This window comes from Phocoena phocoena, chromosome 7 (assembly GCF_963924675.1).
Source record: "Phocoena phocoena chromosome 7, mPhoPho1.1, whole genome shotgun sequence".
Classification (NCBI taxonomy): domain Eukaryota; kingdom Metazoa; phylum Chordata; class Mammalia; order Artiodactyla; family Phocoenidae; genus Phocoena; species Phocoena phocoena.
The window spans coordinates 101,498,123-101,521,623 of record NC_089225.1 but is presented as its reverse complement, the minus strand read 5'-3'; the positions used below and the strand labels follow the sequence as shown (position 1 = coordinate 101,521,623).

The following is a 23,501-nucleotide window of genomic DNA, read 5'->3' as shown; positions in this document are numbered from 1 at the left end:
GAGGAAAGAAGCTGAGGAACTCTTCTGATGCTCTTGGTCTCCTTAATAAAGTAGAAGGTGGGACCATCAGTTACGGGTGACAGAAGCATGTCAGGTGTTGAGGAGTGTGGTAGACTGAGTAATGGACCCCCAGATATGCCCATGACTAACCTCTGGAACCTAGGGATTGTTACCTTATATGGCAGAAGGAACCTTGCAGGTGTGATTAGGTTGAGGATCATGAGATGTTTTCCTAGGTTATCCTGGTGGGCCCAGTAGAAGTGCAGGGTCTTTATAAGAGGGTTGCAGGAGGGTCAGAGTGAGAGAAGTCAGTATGATGACAGAGACAGAGATTGGAGTGATAATGCTTTGAAGATGGAAAAGGGGCTATAGCCAGGGAATAACAGGTGGCTACTGGAAGCTGAAAAAGACGAGGAAGTGGATTTCCCCCTCAGAGCCTCCAGAAAGAACCAGCCCTGTCGACATCTTGATTTATCCTAGTGAAACTGTTTTCAGTCTTCTCAACTGTAGAACTGTTAGAGAATAAGTAAGGTACTAAAGTTGTGGTAATTTCTTCAGCAGTGATAGGAAACTAACGCATGGAGGAAGTTTGGAATATCCCCTGTGCTGGGGTCAACTATCTATAAATAACTAAGTGGATCATCTGTAATTGTGAGGAGATAATTTAGGGTAAGCTGGCACAAATTTTGTATAGTGGAGGCAGTCAGCAGCATTTATACTTTTTTCGGAGGTACTTAAGCAGTCTCAGAGAAGAATATTCAAAAACTAAGGAAAACCTACTGATACAATTTGGCTTATTCGGTATGGGGAAGAATTCTAAGATAGTAGCATTGTTAAAATTGTTGATCGTGGATCTGTGCTGTTTAATAAGCAGGCAAGTGAATCACAAGGTCCCAGGAAACAGAAGTATTAGGTGTAAGGGATCAGTAGACCTGGAGCTCCAGTTAGAATGCGGAGCAGTTGAAGTGTAACCGAGGAGAGGCGGGAGGAAAGAGGGTCTGTAATACCAGGGACACCTGATGTTTTCTATGAAGAGTCTCAAGATTTGTCCATATCAATGTGTGGGTGAAGGGAATCCTGATAAGATGGGAGATGAAAATTTAGGCATCTGTAAGGAGTGCGTCAGATTGGTCGTTATTATGAAAGTTGCAGTTACCAAAGGTGATAGATGGCAAGGAGTAGAGTTGAGAGAAATAATGTAAGCTGTTTGCTGAAGCTACCAAGGATTTGTATGTCCTTGGAGATCAGAAGACAGGATGAGAACATGGAGATGACAGAATTTGTGAGTCTGTTTTTTCTCTCGTAGATTTTGATACTTTTAGTTCCAAAAAAATACGTCTTTACTGTATTCTAGATTGCACATTGAGAAAAGTTTGAAAATAGCTGTATTCTGGAAGAACATAGGTAGGTTGCTTAAGAGTCTTCTTGGTACTTTCTCTGTTTTCAAAATAACATCTTAGAAGAAAATAGGATCAAGTGGCTTTGGGACTGTTAAGCTTCACGCTTGTTCAATATACTTACTTACTGCTTTTGCAAGAAAGGTCTGTGCAGGACAGGTTCCCCATATGTGCTCTAGTGTTTGCGTTTGTGACTGACAGTATAATACCTTGGCATCTTTTTATGGTTAGGTCAAAAGCCAGGTACTAGGCCTTTATGTAAAATAAAACTAGGGCAACATCGTAAATACTGTAAAGATTAAGAGTATTGTGCTTGATAATTAGGATTTCTTCCTTGCCGTCCATTTTAGCTCCTCTTTCAAACAAATTAATAGAGCCATAAACACCTTGATTACTATGCCCTGTGAACTGTTTTTGTGTGTGTGCAGTGATTATGTAGCAATCTATGACTGAGTTTAGGGAGGCAAATATTAATTCAGCCAGAGGTAGGCCCTGTGGTGGTGCAGTCATATCTTGCTGTAGGAAAGGAAATGAAACTTCTGTCCATAAAGGGGCTGCTCCCCATATATATACACGTGTGTGTGTGTATGATAATTTTATGTAATGTCATATATATATATGATAAGTTATTTACACAGAGTTGAACTAACATTCATTCACCTTTGTGCTTAGGTGGATAAATTCATTCATTCAGCAGGTATACAATGACTGTGTATTATATATCAGACACTATATTCTAAACAACTGGGTTCCTTTTTCCAGTTTCTTCTATCACTGGGCAGTTTTATGATGTGGACATCCCATTTGGGCAGATAATCTTGGTTTCCCAAGCCTAATTTAAGAACAGTGATTTTATCAATGATCCAGGTATAAGTTATCAAACATATTAGAAATCTTTAGTATTGTTTCTTTTCTCATTTTTTATTTTGAATTTGATAATAAAATTCTCATTGAAGAAGTGACTTTCTAAGGCTTTAGATACCTAATTGTCATCAGAAGTTATTTAAAACCATCATTATTAGAACACTTAGAAACTCAACACAAATACTAGATAGTGTAGCAATTATTCTAACCACTTAATAGGATATTAGCCTTAAACTAATTTGAAAGTCCTCTTCTAATTTTTTTAGAAACACTTTTCTTGATATATAACATAAATTAAACTACACCATTTTTTTTGCCCATTTTTTTTTAAAATGTGGGTTTTCTGGGGTTTGTTTTTTTAGTAATTTGTGAGAGTTCTTTATATGTTCTGGATAAATGTTCTTTGTCAAATAATATATGTATTGTGAGGTAGTGTCTTCCATTCTGGGCTTGCCTTTTCTCTTAGTGGTATCTTTGAAGAGAAGTTTTTATTTTCAGTTTTTCAATCTGCAATTGTTGGATAAAGTGTTGTAAACATACCAGTTAGTCAGATTTACTAATCAAGTTCAGATCTTCCACGTCTTTACTAAACTTTTTGTCTGCTTGTTCTATCAACTACCAAGAAATATTAAAATCTTCAGATTTGATTTGTTTGTTTATTCTTTTAGTTTATATATTTTGAGGTTTTGTTACAAAGTGAATATCAATTTAGGGTTTTATCTTCCTATTGAATTGACTTTTTTATTTTTCTGAAATATCTTTATCACTAGTAATACTTCTTGCTTAAAGACTACTTTGTCTAGTGTTACTATATGAGCTTTCTTACAATTAATGTTTGCATGGCATACTTCATCTCATCCGTTTCTTTCTACCTTTCTGTGTCCTTATATTTAAGGTGTGTCACTTGTAAGTACCATGTAACAACATGCTTTTTAACCTATCTGATAATCTTTGTTTTTAAATTGAAGCATATAATTCATTTACATTTAATGTGATTACTGATGTATTTGGGTTTATTTTTGCCATCCTACTGTTTGGTTTTTTTCCTGTTTGTCTAATCTGTTCTTTTGATTTTTTTCAGCTTTCTTTCCTCCTTTTAGGTGAATCAAGTATGCTTTATTATCCTATCCCCTTCCCCCATTAGCTGTTATTTATATATACTTTTACTATTATTATTTTAGGGATTACCTTAGAGATTACAACATAGATCCTTGACTTATAGTTTACCTTATATTAGTTTTTTTTTTTAAACCACTTCTGGATAGTATCAGAGTCTTGGAATACTTTGACTTCCTGAGGCTTTTCCCCCTTAGTTTTTAGACATTGGATCCTGGGGTGCTTGTTCTGTTTTGGTGCGGGGACAGGCCTGGTAATTTTTCCAACATTGTGTATGAAAAATTGTGGAGGCCCTGGATGATGATGTTTTCCTTCATAGGATCAAAGATCACCGTGATCTTGTTGAAGCTGGCTTTTAGGCTTTGTTAAGGTTGATCTATTTTCAGTTTGCCTTTTTTTCCAGGGCATGTTTTTACGCACAGGAAATAACCCCTTCTGGGGTCTCAGTTAAAAGCCTGAGTTGTTTACTGGTTTGCTCTTCACAGTTACTGTGCCTTGAGATACCAGCTTTTGTTTCTCTCTGCTGCAAGTCTGCCAACAGTCTCTGTTCAGCTCTTTAGTCTCCCAGTGCTGCTTTCTATTTGGTGTTTTGGTGTCTCATCCACGCTTAGGTGATGTGTCAGTAAACATCTCAGTGAAAATTGCTTGCAGAATTTCTGGCTCTTCTTTACATTTCTCTCTTCTTCAGACTTTTGCCTCATAAGTCTTAGCTGCTTGATAGCCAGCCCACCTGTGACTTTCTGCTTGGCCTCTTTTTCCAGTCCTCCAAATACAACAAATGACCCAAGGGAACGAGTGAAGGCGAATGTAGGGCTCCTCTCAGTATACTTGTCTTTTCTCCAGAATCCGGGTCCCGCAAGTCCAGGTTGCTTTTGGTGCTCTTTGATGCTTTTAAACAGTATTTGTTCGTTTGTTTTAATTGTTGTAAAACACACATAACATAAAATTTATTATCTTAATCATTTTAAAGTGTACAGTTAGTTCAGGGTGTTAAGTACATTCATACTGTTGCACAGCCATCACCTCCATTCATTTCCAGAATTTTCATCTTGCAAAACTAAAACCCGATACCCTTTAAATGATAACTCCCCATTCCCCACCCCCTGGTCACCACCACTGTACTTTCTGTACAAATTAGACCACTCTAGCTACCTCATGTAAGTGGAATCATAGAGTATCTGTCCTTTTGCAACTCAAGTTTCATCCATGTTGTAGCCTGAGTCTGAATTCCCTTCCTTAACAGATCAGTGGTTACCAGAGGGAAAGGGGGATGGGGGCAGCGCAGGCTGGGTAAAGGGGGTTGGCTGTATGATGACAGAAACTAAACATTTGGTGGTGAGCACATTGTAGTGTATACAGAAGTCATAATATAATGTTGTACACGTGAAATGTATGTAATGTTATAAACCAATGTTGCATCAATTTTAAAAATTGCCTTTCTTTTTCAGGCTGAATAATATTCAGTTGTATGGATATACCACATTTGCTTATCCATTCATCTGTCAGTGGTCACTTGGCTTGTTTCCACCCTTTGGCTGTTTTGAATAATGCTGCTGTGAACATGGGTGTATGAATATTTCTTTAAGACCCTTCTTTTGACTCTTTTGAGTATAAACCTAGATGGTAGAATTGCTAGATCATATGGTAATTCTGTTTTTATTTATTTATTTACCCTTTTATTTAAATTTTTTTTATTTTTTAAAAATTTATTTAATTATTTATTTGGTTGTGCCGGGTCATAGTTGCAGCATGCGGGCTCTTGCCACTTTTCTAGTCTCTTTTTTTAAAAAAAACATAAACGAAAACAGTTATAGATCTTCTTGCCTTGAGGACAAGAAAGTGAAAGAAGAATTATTTAAGTTTAATTAAGCTCCTTGACAGTGTGCTTGATAAACCAACTTTCAGAGCTATTCACTTCAGTTTAAAAAGTGGTCTTTGCCTAAATAAATAGCTACCATTGGTCATAAGTGGGATCAAGCAGGGAAGTGTAGATAAATGAGTACTAATCCATAACTGCCCTTAGTTCGTTAGTGGTGGTATTAAAAGTACTGAACTGCTGGTATTTGAAGCAAAAATTTTATAACAAGCTCCCTCAAAAAATAATTGAGACAAAGGACTATTGTATTTATATTTGTAGTACTGAGTGTTCAGAGTTGAATGTAACCCAAAGGTTAGTTTTAGAATTTGCTTCCCAAATACCTGTTTAATCTTACAAGAAAACATTGTTCAAATGAGACATTAGATATGAGTGATATTGAAAGAGCTTATAATTTTGTCCTTTCCTTGGGTGCATCATTGATTCCTATGCCCAGTACACATTTATCCTAGTTTGCTTTTTCGTGATACAGTGACTGTTGGTTAAAAATATTTCCCATACCATTTCTTGTGGATAAAGTAGTAAGAGTTATTTTTTGAGGTTCATTATCAAATTTTTGTTGTTTTATTTTTATTTAAATACCACTCCCTGAGTCATGAAGCTTTTTAGCCCACTTACACAGTCACTCCTTGACTTTGCACAGGTTTAGCTTTCATAAAATCTATATTTTCGCATAGTGTGTCTTGACACATCTAAGAATACTTTTGCATGCTGAGTTAGATCTCTCATATATTAGTTAAATATTTAGGTATCTTGGTGGATTAGGTGTCTTGGTGAAGCCATCAGTTAAGGGGAAAAGATTTGCTTGGTCTAGGAATAGCATCTCCCAAGAGGGAACCATAAAAAGAGATTTTAAATGTAATTTTATCTCTGTAGTTATGAAACTCACATCCCTTTAGTAAATCTAATGTTTGATCCAGACGTGAGGCTTTCAAATGGATTTTTCAGAACATTTTATACTTAAAATGCCTGTATTTTGGCTTTCAAAAGGCAAATAGAAGCAACCACCAGCTTTCTATGTCTGCTGAGCTCTCTTCAATAGATAAATGACTAATGTTGGACTCATACAAACTACCTTTTGGTCACATTAAATATTCACATAGAAAGGTATACAAAATAAAAAGTCCTCCAGTGATTTAAATGATTAGAGCTAAATTGATATTGTATTACATAAAATTAACCACTTATTTTTTAACAAAGAGAGATTCCTGTTAGAATCTGTTATGAAAGGCTGTTGTCTACCCACAGGCTGAACTCCTTCTGATAGTGCTGATAAACAGTAAACAGAAGATTTAGCATGTTCATTCAGCAAATATTTTAATAATCATGTGCAGATCACAAGTTTATTGTGGATGTGTGCCTGCATTCGTTTAATGTACGCACACGTAAGCACTCAGGTGTATGTATGTATAGCTTTTATTTTACTTGATGGTAATTAATCATATGTACCAGACAATATAAATGACTATTTGGTATTACTCATTTAAGTAGCTGTACTCATGTTTGCAGGTTTTCCCTTCTCTATTTATTAGCTCTCTGGTATCTGTAATCATATTTCAGGGTTAATGGCTTTTCTTAATATTATGTCATTTAATTATAATCATTATACACCTTGACAGTCTCACATTAAAAGACAAGAGTTTGGCTTTTATCCTACAACATCTGTACTTCCCTTATCCCCAGTCATCCTCCATGGATGTAAATTTTCTATGCGTTGCTCAAATGCTCCAACCATGTGTTCCCATCATACCTGGCTTCTTTTAGTCTGAAACATTGTTCTCTCCTGTATGCATTACGCCTGAAGAACTCATCAGCTGCACCTGGCTCTCTTTCTGTCTTTTTGCCACAGGGCTTAAGATAGCAGATATTATAGGCCAATACGGTTATAGACTCACCTGCTTTGGTAGTGATAGCATCGCTGTGTTTAGGATTGAGAAGAGAGTACCCAGGCCAGGGGAGACTGATAACAGAAAGGGAAGGAGTAATATTGAAACGTGTCTTGATCCCTAGTATACGTTAATTTTTGATCAGAGAGTTAAGCTTCAAAGGAAATCAGAGTTTTAGAGACTGTCTTTACCAGCCCTTTATGTTACCCAGGACCGGAGTGGGTAAATGGCTTACTCAGGGTCACACCACCAGTTAATGGTAGAGCCAGAGGTAATACGAAGAATTCTATAACTGACATGTCCACTTTAGAAAACAAACAATTTGGCAATTTTCATATAGCTCAATAGTACTTCTACGCATAGAAATCCATCCAAGAGAAATGAAAGCATACGTCCAACAAGAAGATTGTACCCAAGTGTTCATATCAACATTACTCATAGTAGACTGGAAGCAGCCCCAAATATCCATCAGCTGATAAATGGATAAGCTAAATGTGGCATAACCAGTACAATGGAATACTTCAGCCCAAAAAAAGGAATGAAATACTAATATATGTTATATTAATGAACCTTAGCAACTTTACGCTTGATGAAAAATCAGACACAAAAGATTACATGTTCTATGATTCCACTTATATGAAATGTCCAGGAAAGGAAATGTATATAGAGAGAAAGCAGAGGTGCTGGAAGTGGAGATTGACTGTGGAAGGGCTGGGGGGATCTCTTTTCTTTTTTACTATTTCTTTCTTTTTTTGAGTGATGGAAGTATATTCTAGAACTGGATTGTGGCAATGACTACACAGTATAGAAATTTACTGTAAATTATTGAACCATGCTCTTAAAATGAGTGAATTTTACGGCATATAACTGCAATAAAGCCAAAAGGGGAAAACGTTAAAAAATTTTCACTTTAACACTCTTAGTTTACTCTGAAGATTACATAGCATGTGTCTTTTGTTCTGTAATTCTTAAAAGTATTTGCCTTTCACCAAAAACAATAAAATCTGACTTGGTTCTTTGACATCTCTCTTAGCTTAAATTAAGAACATTTGGTTTCCTAAGAAAGAGGTTAGTGTCTTAGTAGACATATGTTAAGTTTGCTTATATCATATGTATGTGATGTTATATATCCCCCACAAGATGTGCTGAATGTCACAGAGGCATATCGTACAGTTGAAACTTAACAGTACCTGCCCGAATTAACAGTACTTTCTGTTCTAGCTGTGAAACAGCCTGATGGATACAAAGTTCTCTCAGTGCTGTTCCACTACTTTTCAGTGTATCTTCTCTGTTTTGCTCTTGTCAGTTGAGCTTTGCTTACTGAGAGTCAGTTGTATTTGTTTTCAGGCCTGTTTATGCTAGTTGTACTTCTTGTTGTTACATCATTTTATATTGTGTAAGTCAATAAAAATGCGAAAAACAATAAAATTTGTTATTTGGCAAACTAGATTGAATGTTTTGGAAAGACTTGACAAAGGCAAATCACTAAATATTGGGTAATTTGTAATTTAAAAGACTGGAGTGGAAATTGTAAAAATCTAGAAGGCCATTTACATTGCTTCACAGTTGTCTCTGGTCATTAGCCATCTTAATGAGACTGAAAGTAGACAGACTAGATATTTATGATGTATGGGTATATGTGAGAAAGACAGCATTGACTTCTAATCATAGGACTCATGTTCAAAGAAAAAGTCTTTATCTCAGTGAATGCTTATATGTTTTAAATTAAAATGTTTAAGGTGCTGGTGTGGTGTGTGTGTGTTTAATATTTTTCCTCTTTTACCACGTCAGCTAGCTAGTTACTGGTTTTGATTGCATTGGGTAAGAGTGATTCTGTATTTGGTACAGAATCTGTACCATAGAAATTTATAATCAAAATTGTAAAAATCAAATTTATAAATAATTTACTCAGTAATTGGAGTGATTATTTTCTCATTGCTTTGTAAATTATTAGATTTATGCCAGTTTTATTGAATGTGTTTTGTTTTATGCTGAAAAGTAAGCCAGAATCAGTATGGTAGTGGAGGGTGGGGAGTGTTGGAGCTGAAGGTCATGAGAGTAAAGAGTAACTTCAGTACATAGAAAACAGTGAGGCCATCAGAAAGGAGGAGGGATGCGGTCAGGGCAAAACTCAGAATTTAAGATCTTGAGGAAAGAAGTATGAAATTCAAGAATTTATTGAAGAAGTCATCAATGAAAATTTTGAACTTAACTGAAGTTGCTGTCAGGATTTGAAAAATGTGATATAAAATGTAGAAAGTGAGCACCAACAATGCTAATAAAAGAGCAGCTTTCCTTGTAGCATTAGGTATGTACCATTGTGTGAGATGAATGAAAGTTGGAGGATAGTGTCTGTGAAGAGAGTGCTACTCATGGAGAATTTAGTAAAAATTGGCTAGAAAGGTGATCAAAACCATTTAATACTAATATGGTAGAACTTCTGTTCATGTTTACCTTGTATTCTATTTGGTGTTGCTTGTATTAACAGTGTTCCTTTAAAAGTTCAGAGATCACAGTTTGCAGTGAGTCTTACTGTTTTTGGATTACAAATGCCTTTAAGAATCTGGTGAAAGCTACGGACGGACTCTTTCCAAAATACTTACGTATGAACAAACACACAATAATTTAAAAATTTTGAGAAGTTCACAGACCCGCCAAAGCCCGGAGAGATCCTGGTTAAGAACAGAAAGGAATTCTGTTACTAATTCTTTTGTGAATTAAGAACAGTAGTTTTATTTTGTATTTTGGTGTAAATACGGATTTTAAAATATTTCACAAAATATGACTTTTATGGCCAATAATTCTGGATTATCTGTACTCTATTAAGTGAGACACCAGTAATCATGTTGGTAAGAACTTGAAAGTTAGATGACTACCAGTAAATAATCTGAAACGGCAGTAGCTAGGGGTGTTTTAATTATGTAATACTGAATGCTGCTCTGTTATAAGCATTAGAACCTTTTAACATTTACCAGTAAACAATCAGCTTAAGTCACATGCATCTGTATTTCATTCAGCTCTCAATTTTACTTAAAGAATATGATCTTCAGGTACAGTATTTAAGAAAATAAGAACCATATTTGTGCATGGTATGGCTTTGGGAGAAAGGAAGTTCTGCCTGCCTTGCTGTCTACCTTTCTCCTCTGCTTTCTGCTGACTTGCCTCTCTCCCTGGGTGGGGTGCTTGCTTTTTTCCTCCCTTTTTCTTAGGGTAAATGGGCAACCGCCTATAGCCATTGTTTCAGTAGCAATTGTAAATTGTAAGGACTTACTATATATAACTTTTATATAACTTGGGAGGTACTAGAAAATTCCATGTTGCTTGAAGTGTTTCTCACCTGCAAAATTGACCACTTTTGGAATTTTATTTCCTTTATTATTGTAACTCGAGGATTATTTTTATGTTCGCAAGAGTTGTACTAATGTTTATATTATGATTTTGTTTTAACTGCAGGACCGTGTGTACGTACAACAAAATAATGTGGAGAATGTCTACAATTTGGGATTAATTATTTTTCGAGATCAAGTTGTACGTTACGGGTGTATTAGGGATCACCTACGACAAACGCTGTTGGATATGATTGCCAGAGAGCGGAAAGGAGAAGTTGTAGACCGGTATAATAATCTTTTTACTCTTTGGCTTTTGGTTTTTAGTGGTTATATCTTGAGAACCGATTCACTGTCTTAATTTTATTAACGTAAATTAAAGTTTGATTGTCCAGCATATTATGAAAATACTCAAAAACCTTATATCACAGTTAACAAAGTTAGCTAGATTGTAACTAAAAAGCACACATTTATTTTTAGAAGAAACTATCCTAAGCTTTTATTGAATATACTTTTAAAAAGCAAATCAGCTATTAGTCTTTTTGATTTTTTATGTATTTTTTTTATGCTGGTTTTTTTGTTTTGTTTTTTGCTATTTGATAATATTTTTTTCTTCTTTAAAAGGGCTTTTGGCTAGGATTTATTTTTAAGGTCTCTGAAGAAAAAAATGTTGAACATAGTCTAAAATGACTAAGAACTCTTGTACCCCTTTTGTTATGTCATATTCCACCCCCCAAACATTGTTGCAGTGCCATTTTTGTGACACTGCAGCCAGAGTGGCTTGAAACATGCAAGCCTGCTTTCTTTGCTTCTTTGTATTCAAAGCAGCTGTTAGAGGAAGACTTGTAAAGTTCTTTTTATTTCAGCTTTGGTGCTTGGTCAGGATTGCCCAAAAGCCATTTGGTGCAAAAAAATTATATTGCCTAGGAGTAACTGTGCGTTGTACCCATGTCAAGTGCTGTAGACTCCCTCTCTCCTCCCTGCTTCCTGATAGGCTGTTTATTCTTTTTGCGCTTTTAAATACGCAGGAATATTTAGTCATTTTAAACATATTTTCTTGAAAAATCCTAAGTTACAACAGCATGAGAACAACTTGAGATACATAGCTGTGCAGTCAAGATACGCTTTCCAATTAAAATTACTCTAAATCCTTATGTTATAAATTAGTTGCTTATGGGAGATTGGTCACTTTGGTTAAAAAAACTTGCTCTGAAAGTCTTTCTAGCTACTTCTGCTGCATCTTTTACATGAATCTTTAATGTGTTTTTATTATCAAGTGGTTTAACTTCTTTTGACAGAGGCGCAATAAGAAATGCTTGCCAGATGTTAATGATTTTAGGTCTCGAAGGACGATCAGTCTATGAAGAAGATTTTGAGGCTCCTTTTTTGGAAATGTCTGCAGAGTTTTTTCAGGTAATCAGTGAGATATAAATAAATACTCTTTTAAGATGTTCTTAAAATTACCGAATATAGTTAGTAATTTAAGCATTTTAACCTCTTTGTACTGAGGCCCTTTGGGGAAGAAGGTGCAAATTACACCCTTCAGCACACCTACCCCACAGTCTCACATTCCAGTGAAGGAACTGTCTGAAAATAAGTCGAAGAGGTTGGACTTACGTGATTTTTAAAAAATTATATGTATAAAACATATAAACTTAGAAATAACCTTAAATTTTATTATATTTATATGTTACTAATTATTTACCATAGATTCACAGGCAGTACATCACCAATGAAGTTCCACTGTTCAGGCTTTTTGGTAATATAAGTTGCTAGTAAAATAAATATAGATATATGCATGATCCCATAAGGCATATATATGTCTTAAGAGCTGTTGATTAGGAAATTAAAAGTCAGTAATTACAGTTGATAAAAATTTGCAGCAGTATGTACAACTCCGAATCAACTACGTTGCTGAAAGTAAAGCTAAACCGGTACTATTTTGTAATGAAATGATAATAACAATTACTGAGTACTATGACAAATGATAAGACAATATTTATAAGGTCATGATAATCAGGCATTCTTCCTGAAAGCCTCAACTATCTGAGCAATTTATAGTAGGAGCTTTGTAGTGTTGCTAAAGTAGACTTTACTGGTCAACTTTAGTAATAACCTTTTAAAGAACTAAATGAATAGAACGTTACAATAGCTCTACAGTGCGTCATTCGTAGAAGCCATCAGATGAGTATAGAAGTAGACTCGGTGGGTTTTGGTGTCCTTCAGACTGGCATAACCCCCAGGCCGCTTTTCAGAAATCAACCTGTAGCCATCAGAAAGCTTTGTGTGGCCTGTACTGGTGAGCCTGGACCATACTTCATGAACTATTAATTTTATAATGTAGGAAACAGGCTTTATTTTCTGGTAACACAGCAACTACTTCTAGATATTTCTGGCAACGTTTTTGACGTTTGCATTTGTTTTGATTACCTTCATTGCAGTATAGAAATACCAGTAGATGATTAATTGTCAGGATCCCAAAGTGTGGTACAGTGGCATATGGATATATCTGTGTGTATATATAAAATACAGTTTTGACAGTGAAGTGACAGTCTCACCAAGATTTTTGTTTGGTGTGTTAATGTTTATTCTTAGAAACTTGATTATTTTAAACTGCTTTTTTTTTTAACATCTTTATTGGAGTATAATTGCTTTACAATGTTGTGTTAGTTTCTGTTGTACAACAAAGTGAATCAGCTATATGTATACATATATCCCCATATCCCCTCCCTCTTGAGCCTCCCTCCCACCCTCCCTATCCCACCCCTCTAGGTGGTCACAGAGCATCGAGCTGAGCTCCCTGTGCTATGCGGCAGCTTCCCACTAGCCATCCATTGTACATTTGGTATAAACTACTTTTTATTAAGAGAATGGGAAATGTTATTAAATTTTGTACATAATTTATATTAATACATCTTTTATGTAATTCTTAGGTATATTTGTTAATTTTACTATGAGATTGAAGTCAGTTGAGCCAACATTTAAAATTTACTGGAATTTCTCTAAGGCTGGTGTTAGAAGACAAGATTAATAGTAACTCAAAAGCTCTATTTCTCAAACTTTATATATATTCCTTTGAGAGCGGGAGTGGGGTGGCAGGAGGACTTTAGTAACTACCAATATGCCAGCAAAACTGTATGATAAACATGATGAATCTTTTTAGGCATAATTTTACAATAAAACAAATCAAAGAAGAATTTCCCACTCTCACTTGGGGTCAGATGCTTCATTCTATACTTTTGATCTTCACTGGCGTGTGCTTACTTTTTCTGCTATTTGGAATACACTGGCAAAGTCTGAAAAACGCTGCTTAAGGATAATATATTAATTAAGTCTTATGTAAGTAATGCTTTAAAGGGTATAATTCGGACTATATGAATATATATAATAAGACAGTATATAAAATGTTAATAGTGCTTGGGATATTTAGTTTGGTTTATGAGAAACTGTAGAAACCCAGTTAAAAGCAGAAGCACATTTTGCTTCTGTGTTTTTAAAAAAAAAAATCATGCTTCTTATTTGCAGATGGAAAGCCAGAAATTTTTAGCAGAAAACAGTGCTTCAGTATATATAAAGAAAGTAGAAGCTAGAATTAATGAAGAAATAGAACGAGTGATGCACTGCCTTGACAAATCAACTGAAGAGCCAATTGTAAAGGTGGTTGAGAGGGAACTCATTTCCAAGCACATGAAAACTATAGTAGAAATGGAGAATTCGGGGCTAGTACATATGTTGAAAAACGGAAAAACAGAAGGTAAGTGTTAGCAGTTGAAAAATAATTAAATTCTTACAGTTCTACCAGGTTCTCAGTATTTTTTTTCCTATTGTAGTTTATGAATGTCAATTTTCAAGAAGTTGTGGTGTTTGTCATTAATTTATCACTGTTGTTACTTTACACATATTAATGAGGATTTTAGATATTCCTGGTGAATCAAGTGGCTTTTTTTCTTTCATCTTAAGTCTCCTCACTTTTTGTTTTTCTTAACCCAAAAGGTAAGTTTAGGGACTTCCCTGGCGGTCCAGTGGTTAAGACCCCGCACTTCTACTGCAGGGGGCACAGGTTCGATCCCTGGTTGGGGAACTAAGATCCCACAAGCCACACGGTGCACCAAAGGGGAGAAAAAAAAAATAGAGGAGAAAATAAAAGAACTTAAAAAAAAAGAAGGTTAATATTATTTATAAGGTCAATGATCCTCGCCTATTCCTGTACTTTATATTTCTATACCAGGGTGTTAGACTCTTCTTTCCCACACACTCTCCTGTAGTTTTTGTGATTCTTTTACAACCTGAAGTTCCAATCTTAAAATTTTTGTAAGCATTTCTTCGGGAGTTGTGGTAAGGGTACCAAAAATGCAAAAATATGTGTCTTCCATGTTGACATATTTAGATAAATTAGTAGATTGGATATCTTGTTATAGAATGAAAGAGGAGAAAGGAGAATTGCTTAAAAGTAAACATTTTGGAGGTAACTGTAACATTTACTCTTCTTGGCTATTTACCTGATTTTCCTAAAATGTTATTTTGTAACAAGTACCCTAGGAGAAATTGTAAAGAATAGTCATGTTGTCCTCCTCAATTTCTGAAGATTTTCTTTAGAACTATGACTGGATAAGTCACTGATATGGTACTTAAAAATAAACAAATTTGGTACTCTTAGATGAAGTCTTAGCAATATTTTAGCCATGTATTTCTTATAAAATAAATGCATATTGCCTGTTGGGTCATGACATAGGTAGGGAATGGGAAAAAAAATTTTTAAGTTAATAATTTAAAAGAGGAGGGAAAACAAAGATGGTAAGCAGAGAGGTTGTTCCATTCTTTCTCTAGTGGAATCTTTGCCTTGTGTTTTCAAATGGTTATATTTCTATATATGTGCTAAGTTCCTAAAAAGTTGTATGTAAATTTATTGTTTTTATTAAACTAGAGAAAGTTACTTCTTAAAAGACCCTTCTGGTAAACCTTTTTTATAAAAGCAAAACAAAAATGATTTTTAAAGATGTTTGTCATGTTTTCTAAAATAAGCTACTCCTGGATGCCTATGGTCTGTCAGGGATTGGCAAGCTTTTTTTGTAAAAGGCCAGATAATAAATATTTTAGATGCTTGGACCAGACAGTAAGCTACTCATCTCTGCTGTAATAGTGAGAATGTAGGCACAGGCAATAACACAAACGAATTAAACTTGACTGTGTTCCTATAAAACTTTGATTTTTATTTTTCAAACATTTAAAAATGTGAAAACCATTCTTAGTTTGTGAGGTGTACAAAAACAAGCAGCGGGCTGTAGTTGGTTCATGGACCATAGTTTGATGACCCTGATCATAGTGATCCCTGGCAGATAGGACTTTATGAAAAGCATTTTCCTTTACTTAAAATGAGAATCTATCCTTTTTTTTAAAAAAATTTTATTTATTTATTTTTGTCTGCGTTGGGTCTTTGTTGTTGTGCGCAGGCTTTCTCTAGTTGCGGTGAGCGGGGGCTACTCTTCGTTGCGGTGCGCGGGCTTCTCATTGCGGTGGCTTCTCTTGTTGTGGAGCACGGGCACTAGGCACGCGGGCTCAGTAGTTGTGGCGCATGGCCTTAGTTGCTCCACGGCATGTGGGATCTTCCCGAACCAGGGCTCCAGGGTGTCCCCTGCACTGGCAGGCGGATTCTTAACCACTGCGCCACCAGGGAAGCCCTGAATTTTCTAATGTACTGTTTAGTTATTGAGTTAATGCTTTCTTAGTCACCTTGGGTGGGGATTATTGAGGAGGGGAGATGAAATGCGCTTGGAGATTAGAGGCTAGGAAATGTTTGATGGGGAGGTTGTTGAGCATACCTGAATTATAGTAACTGTAACCTGCATGGAGACTTGTGTTAAAGGCATTAAGTATACCTAATACATGGCAAGTGCTTAATAAGTGCATAAATAATGGAGTATCAGAATAGCCACTTACCATAGTTTCTATTTAGTACTTAATGTTCTCCACAAATAAGCAGCTTTCTGTGATTCTAAATTAAATTTTAAAATCATGGATTCAGTTTTCCTTTTCCACTAGAAACCTAATTGCAGAGTATCTTTAATTATGCTAGGCCCTGCTCATGAGCAGTATGTCAAGAATATGTCAGAGACACAGCTTCACCATTATGAAACCAAATATCTCATAAATCAGAAAGTGAAAAAGTTTTTTCCCACCATGAATGGAGGATGAGTTGGATTGATAATTAAATGCAGATAACATTATGAAATTAAGTTTGAATGGTATCATTTTATTGTTTTATGAAGTGTATACAGAAATAATGATATTTAATTTTTGAATGATGCATATTTTTCATTTTCTCTTTCACATTCTCCACTAAGCCATACATTTATTTATATACAGTGAATTACATATAATGAAATTGTATTAATTTACATACTGTTAAATATACATGTGACTAAGCAAAACTGTAACAACGTAGGAACAAAGTAGACAAAGTTGGAAACTATTTTGTCATGAGGTATTTGATATGCCAAGTTTACTGTAGTATATATGTTCATAAATTATTGTTTGTAATATTTGTTTTTAACATGGGAAACTTGGTTGTAATTTATAACAAATGTGAGAAACTGTCAGATTTGCTGTGTGTAGATTATTTTGGACATATATTATTGATGGAAGCACTTTTTAATGAAATTTGCTTTTGAAAGTCATTGAAACAAATTTTGAAGCCTTTTTTGTAAAACTTGTGTCCAGGTATCTTTAAAATACATACAACTTCAGTCTTAAGATCTGAGTTGCTCTTATAAATGTAGACCAGGGTGGGCAAATTATAGCCTGTCTGCCAAATCTGGCCCACTATCAGTTTGCTTGAAAAAAAAAAAAAAATCAAAAGAGTAATATTTCATTACACATGAAAATTATATAAGTTTTAGATCTCAGTGTCCATAAATCAAGTTTTATTGGAACACAGTCATGCCCATTCATTTATGTATTATCTGCAGCTTCTTTATGGCAACAATGGCAAAATCGAGTAGTTATAAAAGAGACCATATGGTCTACAAGTTTAAAATATTTACTCTCTGGTGCTTTACAGAAAACAGTTTTCCAGCTACTGATCTAGAAACTGCTGTACTTAACTCCATATTTAAAAGTTCTCAATCATAAAGCCTTTTTATATCATTGTAAAGTTTTGACACTATAGCCTCCCAGTAAATTCTTATTTCGTAGATACATTAGACGTATGGAAAAGCAGTATTTTAACTCCACATTTTAATCTTGTAAAAAATAGAGTCCAGAGTTTTCCTTCTAATTAAAAACAATGTAGTGAGATAAACCAATTTTTAAAATATACATATTGGCTTAGGTCAACACCTGGGAAATATTAGGGATTGCTCTGAGGAAAATATTAAAGAATAGGAATTTATGCTGTAAATTTCACATGAATTTTACCATGATGTGTAATGAAATAAATCCTAGTATATTTAATTTTATCTGTTGTCATGGTTGTCATTTGAACTTTTGAGATAGATATACTTAAAAATTATCTGTAAGACTTTAATTCATTTTTAAATTTCTTCTTTATTACATTAACTGCCAGGTATACCACAGTTAAAGTTATCCTTTTGATAGTTGTTTTGCAGTATTAACTAGATTCTAGATTAGAATTATATAGGCTAAATTATGTAGTAATTCAAAACTTCAGTTTTCATTTTTTGTGACTATTATGCTGTTTGGACATCTCTTCCATGTAAACTAAAATTTGCTATGACATTTTATTGATGCTTTTAAAGTATCTCATCTGTAAGACGTATTTTGTAAATTGGAATAATAACCATTAACTAGCTTTTTTCCCCTGTTTTCCTGGGGTTTTTTTTTTTTTAAATAGTTTTTCATGTGGCCAGCAAATGATCATAATGGAGAAATAAGCTTCTTTAAGTATTGCAAATTAGCATGAACAGGGATTCAAATTTCTTGATTTTTAATGTAGCCAATTTGTGTGTCTGTTCTGATTGCAGACCTTGCTTGCATGTACAAGTTATTTAGTCGTGTGCCAAATGGTTTGAAAACAATGTGTGAGTGTATGAGTTCCTACTTGAGGGAACAAGGTAAAGCCCTTGTTTCTGAGGAAGGAGAAGGAAAGAATCCCGTTGACTATATCCAGGTGAGTAAATACAGAAGATTCTCTTTATCATAAAGTAATTTTGACAAGTGCTAAAAAGGTCACTTTTACAAAGCTATGTAGTATGTATTTCTGACTTAATTTTTCCAGTGGTAAATTAATATGTAATTATCCTAAATATTTTAGAATTTTGGAAAGCATGTATATTTTTATCAGGGATACAAACTCACCCACTTCTTTTCATTTATGAGCTTGTCTGATGAAGAAGTCTTTATTTAAATAGTCTCAAGAATGAAAGTTCTTTCTACTTTTTTGTATGCTTTAGAGTTCATATACTACCTTAGTGTGTTCAAGAAAAAATAACTGTGTTTTAGTGACTTTTTGGTTCAAGATATTTTGCTTTCAAGCAGTACAACAAATATATTATGCTCTCAAGTTTTTCATATTTTAATATAAATAAGCTTTCTCTATGTATTTTTAAAGCTAATTTTCTCTCAGGTTCACCCATTCAGTCAAGATAGAGGAAGGTGGGGAGAAAAAGTGAGGAGAATCTTTGGTTCATCTTTAATAGAATAATACATAAATGGAAGATAGAATACTTCTCTCACCACTGACATTTTTAACAGGCTTAGAAACAGGCTTGAAAATAGCAATGTAGAATCTGTAAGTTTAACACTGAATGCACACATTTATTACCAGCAAAGTTAAACGTGTGTAGTTACACATGTATTGTTTATAGAAAAGTTATTATAATGTATCCTAAGTTTCTTTGTTTTTATTTGGAAGGGCTTATTGGATCTGAAGAGTAGGTTTGATCGCTTCCTCCAGGAATCGTTTAATAACGACCGGCTCTTTAAACAAACTATTGCGGGTGACTTTGAGTATTTTCTCAACCTCAACTCCAGGTCCCCTGAATACCTCTCATTATTTATTGATGATAAGCTGAAAAAGGGAGTCAAAGGGGTAAGTATTAATGCATTTGAAAATATATTGTTATATTTGTAGATATAAAATTAGGAAATAAAATATAAAATTAGGGAATTTTGTAGATATAAAATTAAACAGTCCTCCTTTGCTGTGCTTAAATATGCACTGTGATATTTGAAAGGATTGTTTCAAGTATTTGAAATGGTCAAAAGTACTTTGACATTTCATTGAATATGTAACTGGCATCAAAAACAACTACACATCCATAGACTTGAGATTGTGAGGGTTAGATATGCTATAGAGATAATAAGGAACTAGACTATAGCTATCCATGTGGCACATAGAATGTTGCTTGCTGTCACCTGGTTCTGGGGGTTACGTATCAAACAATACTTGAGTGCCAAAAATTTGAAGGCACAGACTAGAATAGGTATCAGAAAATAGTTTGAAAGCATATATGGAAGCTCAGTTTCAAGCCTTTATAATATATCTGGGATCTTGGAAGCTCACTACAGCACAGAAAATCAAAATAAGCAGATTGTGGTCACACGTGAATTGGTCTTCTTGACTTCATCTCGGGATTTGTGAGACAGAAGGGCAAAGCAACAAATAGGTAGCTATAACAAAGAAACAAATAAGAGGAAGATTACTAAGGGCACCAAATAGAGAATACACAGCTGAGTAGTCTACCATATTTTTAATATAAGCTTAATACAACCTGCCACAGTATCATCTTGCCCTTATTTAAAAGATTGGGGCAAGAGGCCTTTTTACTTTTGGAATTATAACAAATTATTACCGTTCTGGTTGCACAATTTAGATTCTGAATGAGCTTATATAAAAATATCTGTCTTTTGGCCATGTAAGTTTCTGCCTAGATACTACGCAAGGGCATGGTAAAATTCTTTTATGTGATTAAAATTTCATTTCTTCTGTTCTCAGTCATCCTTTAATCCAGCCATGTATCACTTCATGCCTCCCTTTCAGAGGTAGCCCACTAGGGAGTGGAACTCCATTCCAGCCCCTGATTAATGCTGCACTAGATGAGGATTTAAGAGTCGTGCTACTAGATAAAGTAGGAGGCACTTTCTCGCACTAGATCCCTCCTTCTGACATATCTCAACCAGATGTTTATGTTTGTTATCAAACAGTGTTTTTAAACTATTGATGAACTGTGATGCTGTATTTGTAGAACTAAAATTGTGTAATTGTTAAATTGTCTTTTCAATGGTTTGCAGCTAACAGAACAAGAAGTAGAAACAATATTGGATAAGGCAATGGTCCTTTTTAGGTTTATGCAAGAAAAAGATGTATTTGAACGTTACTATAAACAACACTTGGCAAGGAGACTTCTCACAAATAAAAGTGTTTCTGATGACTCTGAAAAAAATATGATTTCTAAGTTAAAGGTAAGGTGTATTTAAGATGGAATGGAAAAAAAAAAAGATGGATTGGAGTGCACGTCACTAATGATGATTATCACATAATTGAGCACCAGCAACATGTGACTGGGAAATACTTAATTGATTTAAAATACTTCTCTAAATTAATAAAACTAGATTTTTTTTTTTTTTTTTTTTTTTGAGCAGGCTGTACTTAGATTTGTTCAAGTTCTGGGGCATTCACAGTGTGCTGGAATTTCTCTTGGTGTGGCAGATACATTCATTCATGGAGATCTGGGGGAGGATTAGTACAAGGGAAACAATAAAGGGAATATCACCATATAGTTCTGTTTCACAAAGTGTGGTTCACAGACTACTTGTACCCATATCACCTGATTTGGGTGTTTCTTGCTGAAAATATAAGAGTTCTGAGTACTGCCTTCAGTGAGGTTTATGGGAATCTCAGAGAGAGTCTGGGAATTTGCATTTTAAAATAAAATTCTTGGATTAATCTTAATCACACTGAAGTTGGTATCCACAGACATAGAACAACTATTGGAAAGATTTAGGAAGGATGACAGTAACATGGAAGAGTTTCTTTGTACATTTTCTAATAGTAAAATCCATCATTTATTTGTGTATATTTGTTTTTCTTCCACAGACTGAATGTGGATGTCAATTCACATCAAAACTGGAAGGAATGTTTAGGGATATGAGCATCTCAAACACAACTATGGATGAGTTCAGGCAACATCTACAGGCCACTGGGGTAAGATTCTTCATTAATTTCTACTTATATAAATGTGTTTATGTAAAGTCCTTTGTAATGGGCATTTTCATCCAATCAGATAACTGAATTGCTGGTGTTATTTCTTTATTTCTTTTAAACCTTTTATGGAGTATAGTTGATTTACAGTGTTATATTAGTTTCAGGTGTACAGCAAAGTGAATCAGTTGTACATACCATATATCCACTCTTTTTTTTTTTTAGATTCTTTTCCCATATAGGCCATTACAGAGTATTGAGTAGAGTTCCCTGTGGTATACAGTAGATCCTTATTAGTTACCTATTTTATATATAGTAGTGTGTATATGTCAATCTCAGTCTCCCAATTTATCCTTCCCCCCACCCCATGTCATTTCTTTAAATGCCATTAGTGACAACATATGTATTGTCTGTGAGTGCTTTAAAAATTATTTCTCCCATATAACCTCTTTTTCTAACTATTAATCTTAAAATATTTTTTCTTATTCTTATAAAACTTAGTTTATCTTCCCCACTTGAAGGAATATACTGAAAATTTAATAAATAGTGATTCTGCTGTTATAACCATTTTTAGGTTAGTTAAAGAATACCAGGCTTAGGCAAGCTTACTGAGTTTTAATGCTCTTTCTTTTACTTTACCCCAGGTTGGTGCTATCTTAGAATTGTTACCTGATTTTCCTGTACGTCAGTATTCTTATTCATCTGAAATGTCAGGATAAATGGGCCTGACATCCTCAGGGTCGGTGGAGGGTGAACTGAGTATAAAAACACTGATGCTAGTGTGTTATAAATGTGGTTTTGTATTGTGATTCCCAGAAGGCAGTAAGCTGCAACTTACATGGCCTTGGAGTCCAGTGGGGTTTTGTGAAGATTCAGTGGGGTTTAATGAAGTTTAGAATTTTCCCTTCTCTCTTCTTTTTTTTTAAACTGTTTTTCAACTGTAACTTTAAGTTTAGAGAACTCCACATTTTTTCTTTAATGTTTTCTCTCTCAACTGACAATATACTACTTCATAATTAAAACATGTCACAACCATTTAAAAAAAAATTGGAGGTCTTTTCTTTGATATTTAAATATAAGATCATCACTTCTACTGATCCCATAGGTCTCATCACAAACAAAATATGTGAAAATACCTAATTCTGTAGAAATGGACATTTATATATATTAAGAGATTCTGACTCAGAGGGACTTCTGTTTCCTCTTTGTTATAAATAGTTGTGTGATTTGCCTCGGACGTTTACAGTGGAGAAAGGCTGAGAGCAGGAAAGATAGACTCTGTGATAAATAGAAATTTGAGTGGGCAGGGACTGAATAATGTGATTATCCTAGATGTTTTTCTCTTTTAGATTGTTCAGGGATTTGTGCTTCATTCTGTCTAATGCATTGATAAAAATCATATTTTCATATGGTACATTTTTTGTTTTTCTTCCACTAATGTTACACACATTAAGAGCTATAAGGAGATAACCTGGTCTGAATAAATGCTGTATTGAAACCATGTAAAGGAATGTTCCCGGATGGGTCCAGAACCCTTACTATTTTTTTAGCTTTCTAATTACCTTATCTGTGGTAGTTGAAGGCATTTTGACAAGAAAATTACGGTCTTTATTTACTCTCGACCACTCTCTTGCACTTATTTAAAAAAGAGGGAATGATTGTTCAACGTGATCATTTCATCAGATTGTTTGCTTTTGTTATTTTCTATTGTTATGAAGTTGTGCATTGCTTTTGTTATTTTCTATTGTTATGAAGTTGTGCATTTTCTATTCTTTCATTTTGATTATTCAGATATATCCTGCACTTTCATAATTTGTTATCCCAGTAAGTAGAATACTTATCAAGATGTTCAAAGTTGTATATCTGCTAATCTGGTTG

The 23,501-nt window shown here is 34.5% G+C and overlaps 1 protein-coding gene across 2 annotated transcripts in view; it reads left to right on the top strand.

Annotated features, from left to right (window-relative positions):
• Positions 1 to 23,501, top strand: part of CUL3 (cullin 3) — a 97,354-nt gene that overhangs the window by 47,860 nt on the left and 25,993 nt on the right. For both annotated transcript variants that reach the window (XM_065880239.1, XM_065880240.1), the window contains 7 exons: positions 10,593 to 10,753; positions 11,764 to 11,878; positions 13,991 to 14,219; positions 18,445 to 18,590; positions 19,335 to 19,511; positions 20,714 to 20,884; positions 21,519 to 21,626. In XM_065880239.1, the coding sequence (XP_065736311.1) occupies positions 10,593 to 10,753; positions 11,764 to 11,878; positions 13,991 to 14,219; positions 18,445 to 18,590; positions 19,335 to 19,511; positions 20,714 to 20,884; positions 21,519 to 21,626 (1,107 nt within the window). The remainder of the gene's footprint in view (positions 1 to 10,592; positions 10,754 to 11,763; positions 11,879 to 13,990; positions 14,220 to 18,444; positions 18,591 to 19,334; positions 19,512 to 20,713; positions 20,885 to 21,518; positions 21,627 to 23,501) is intronic.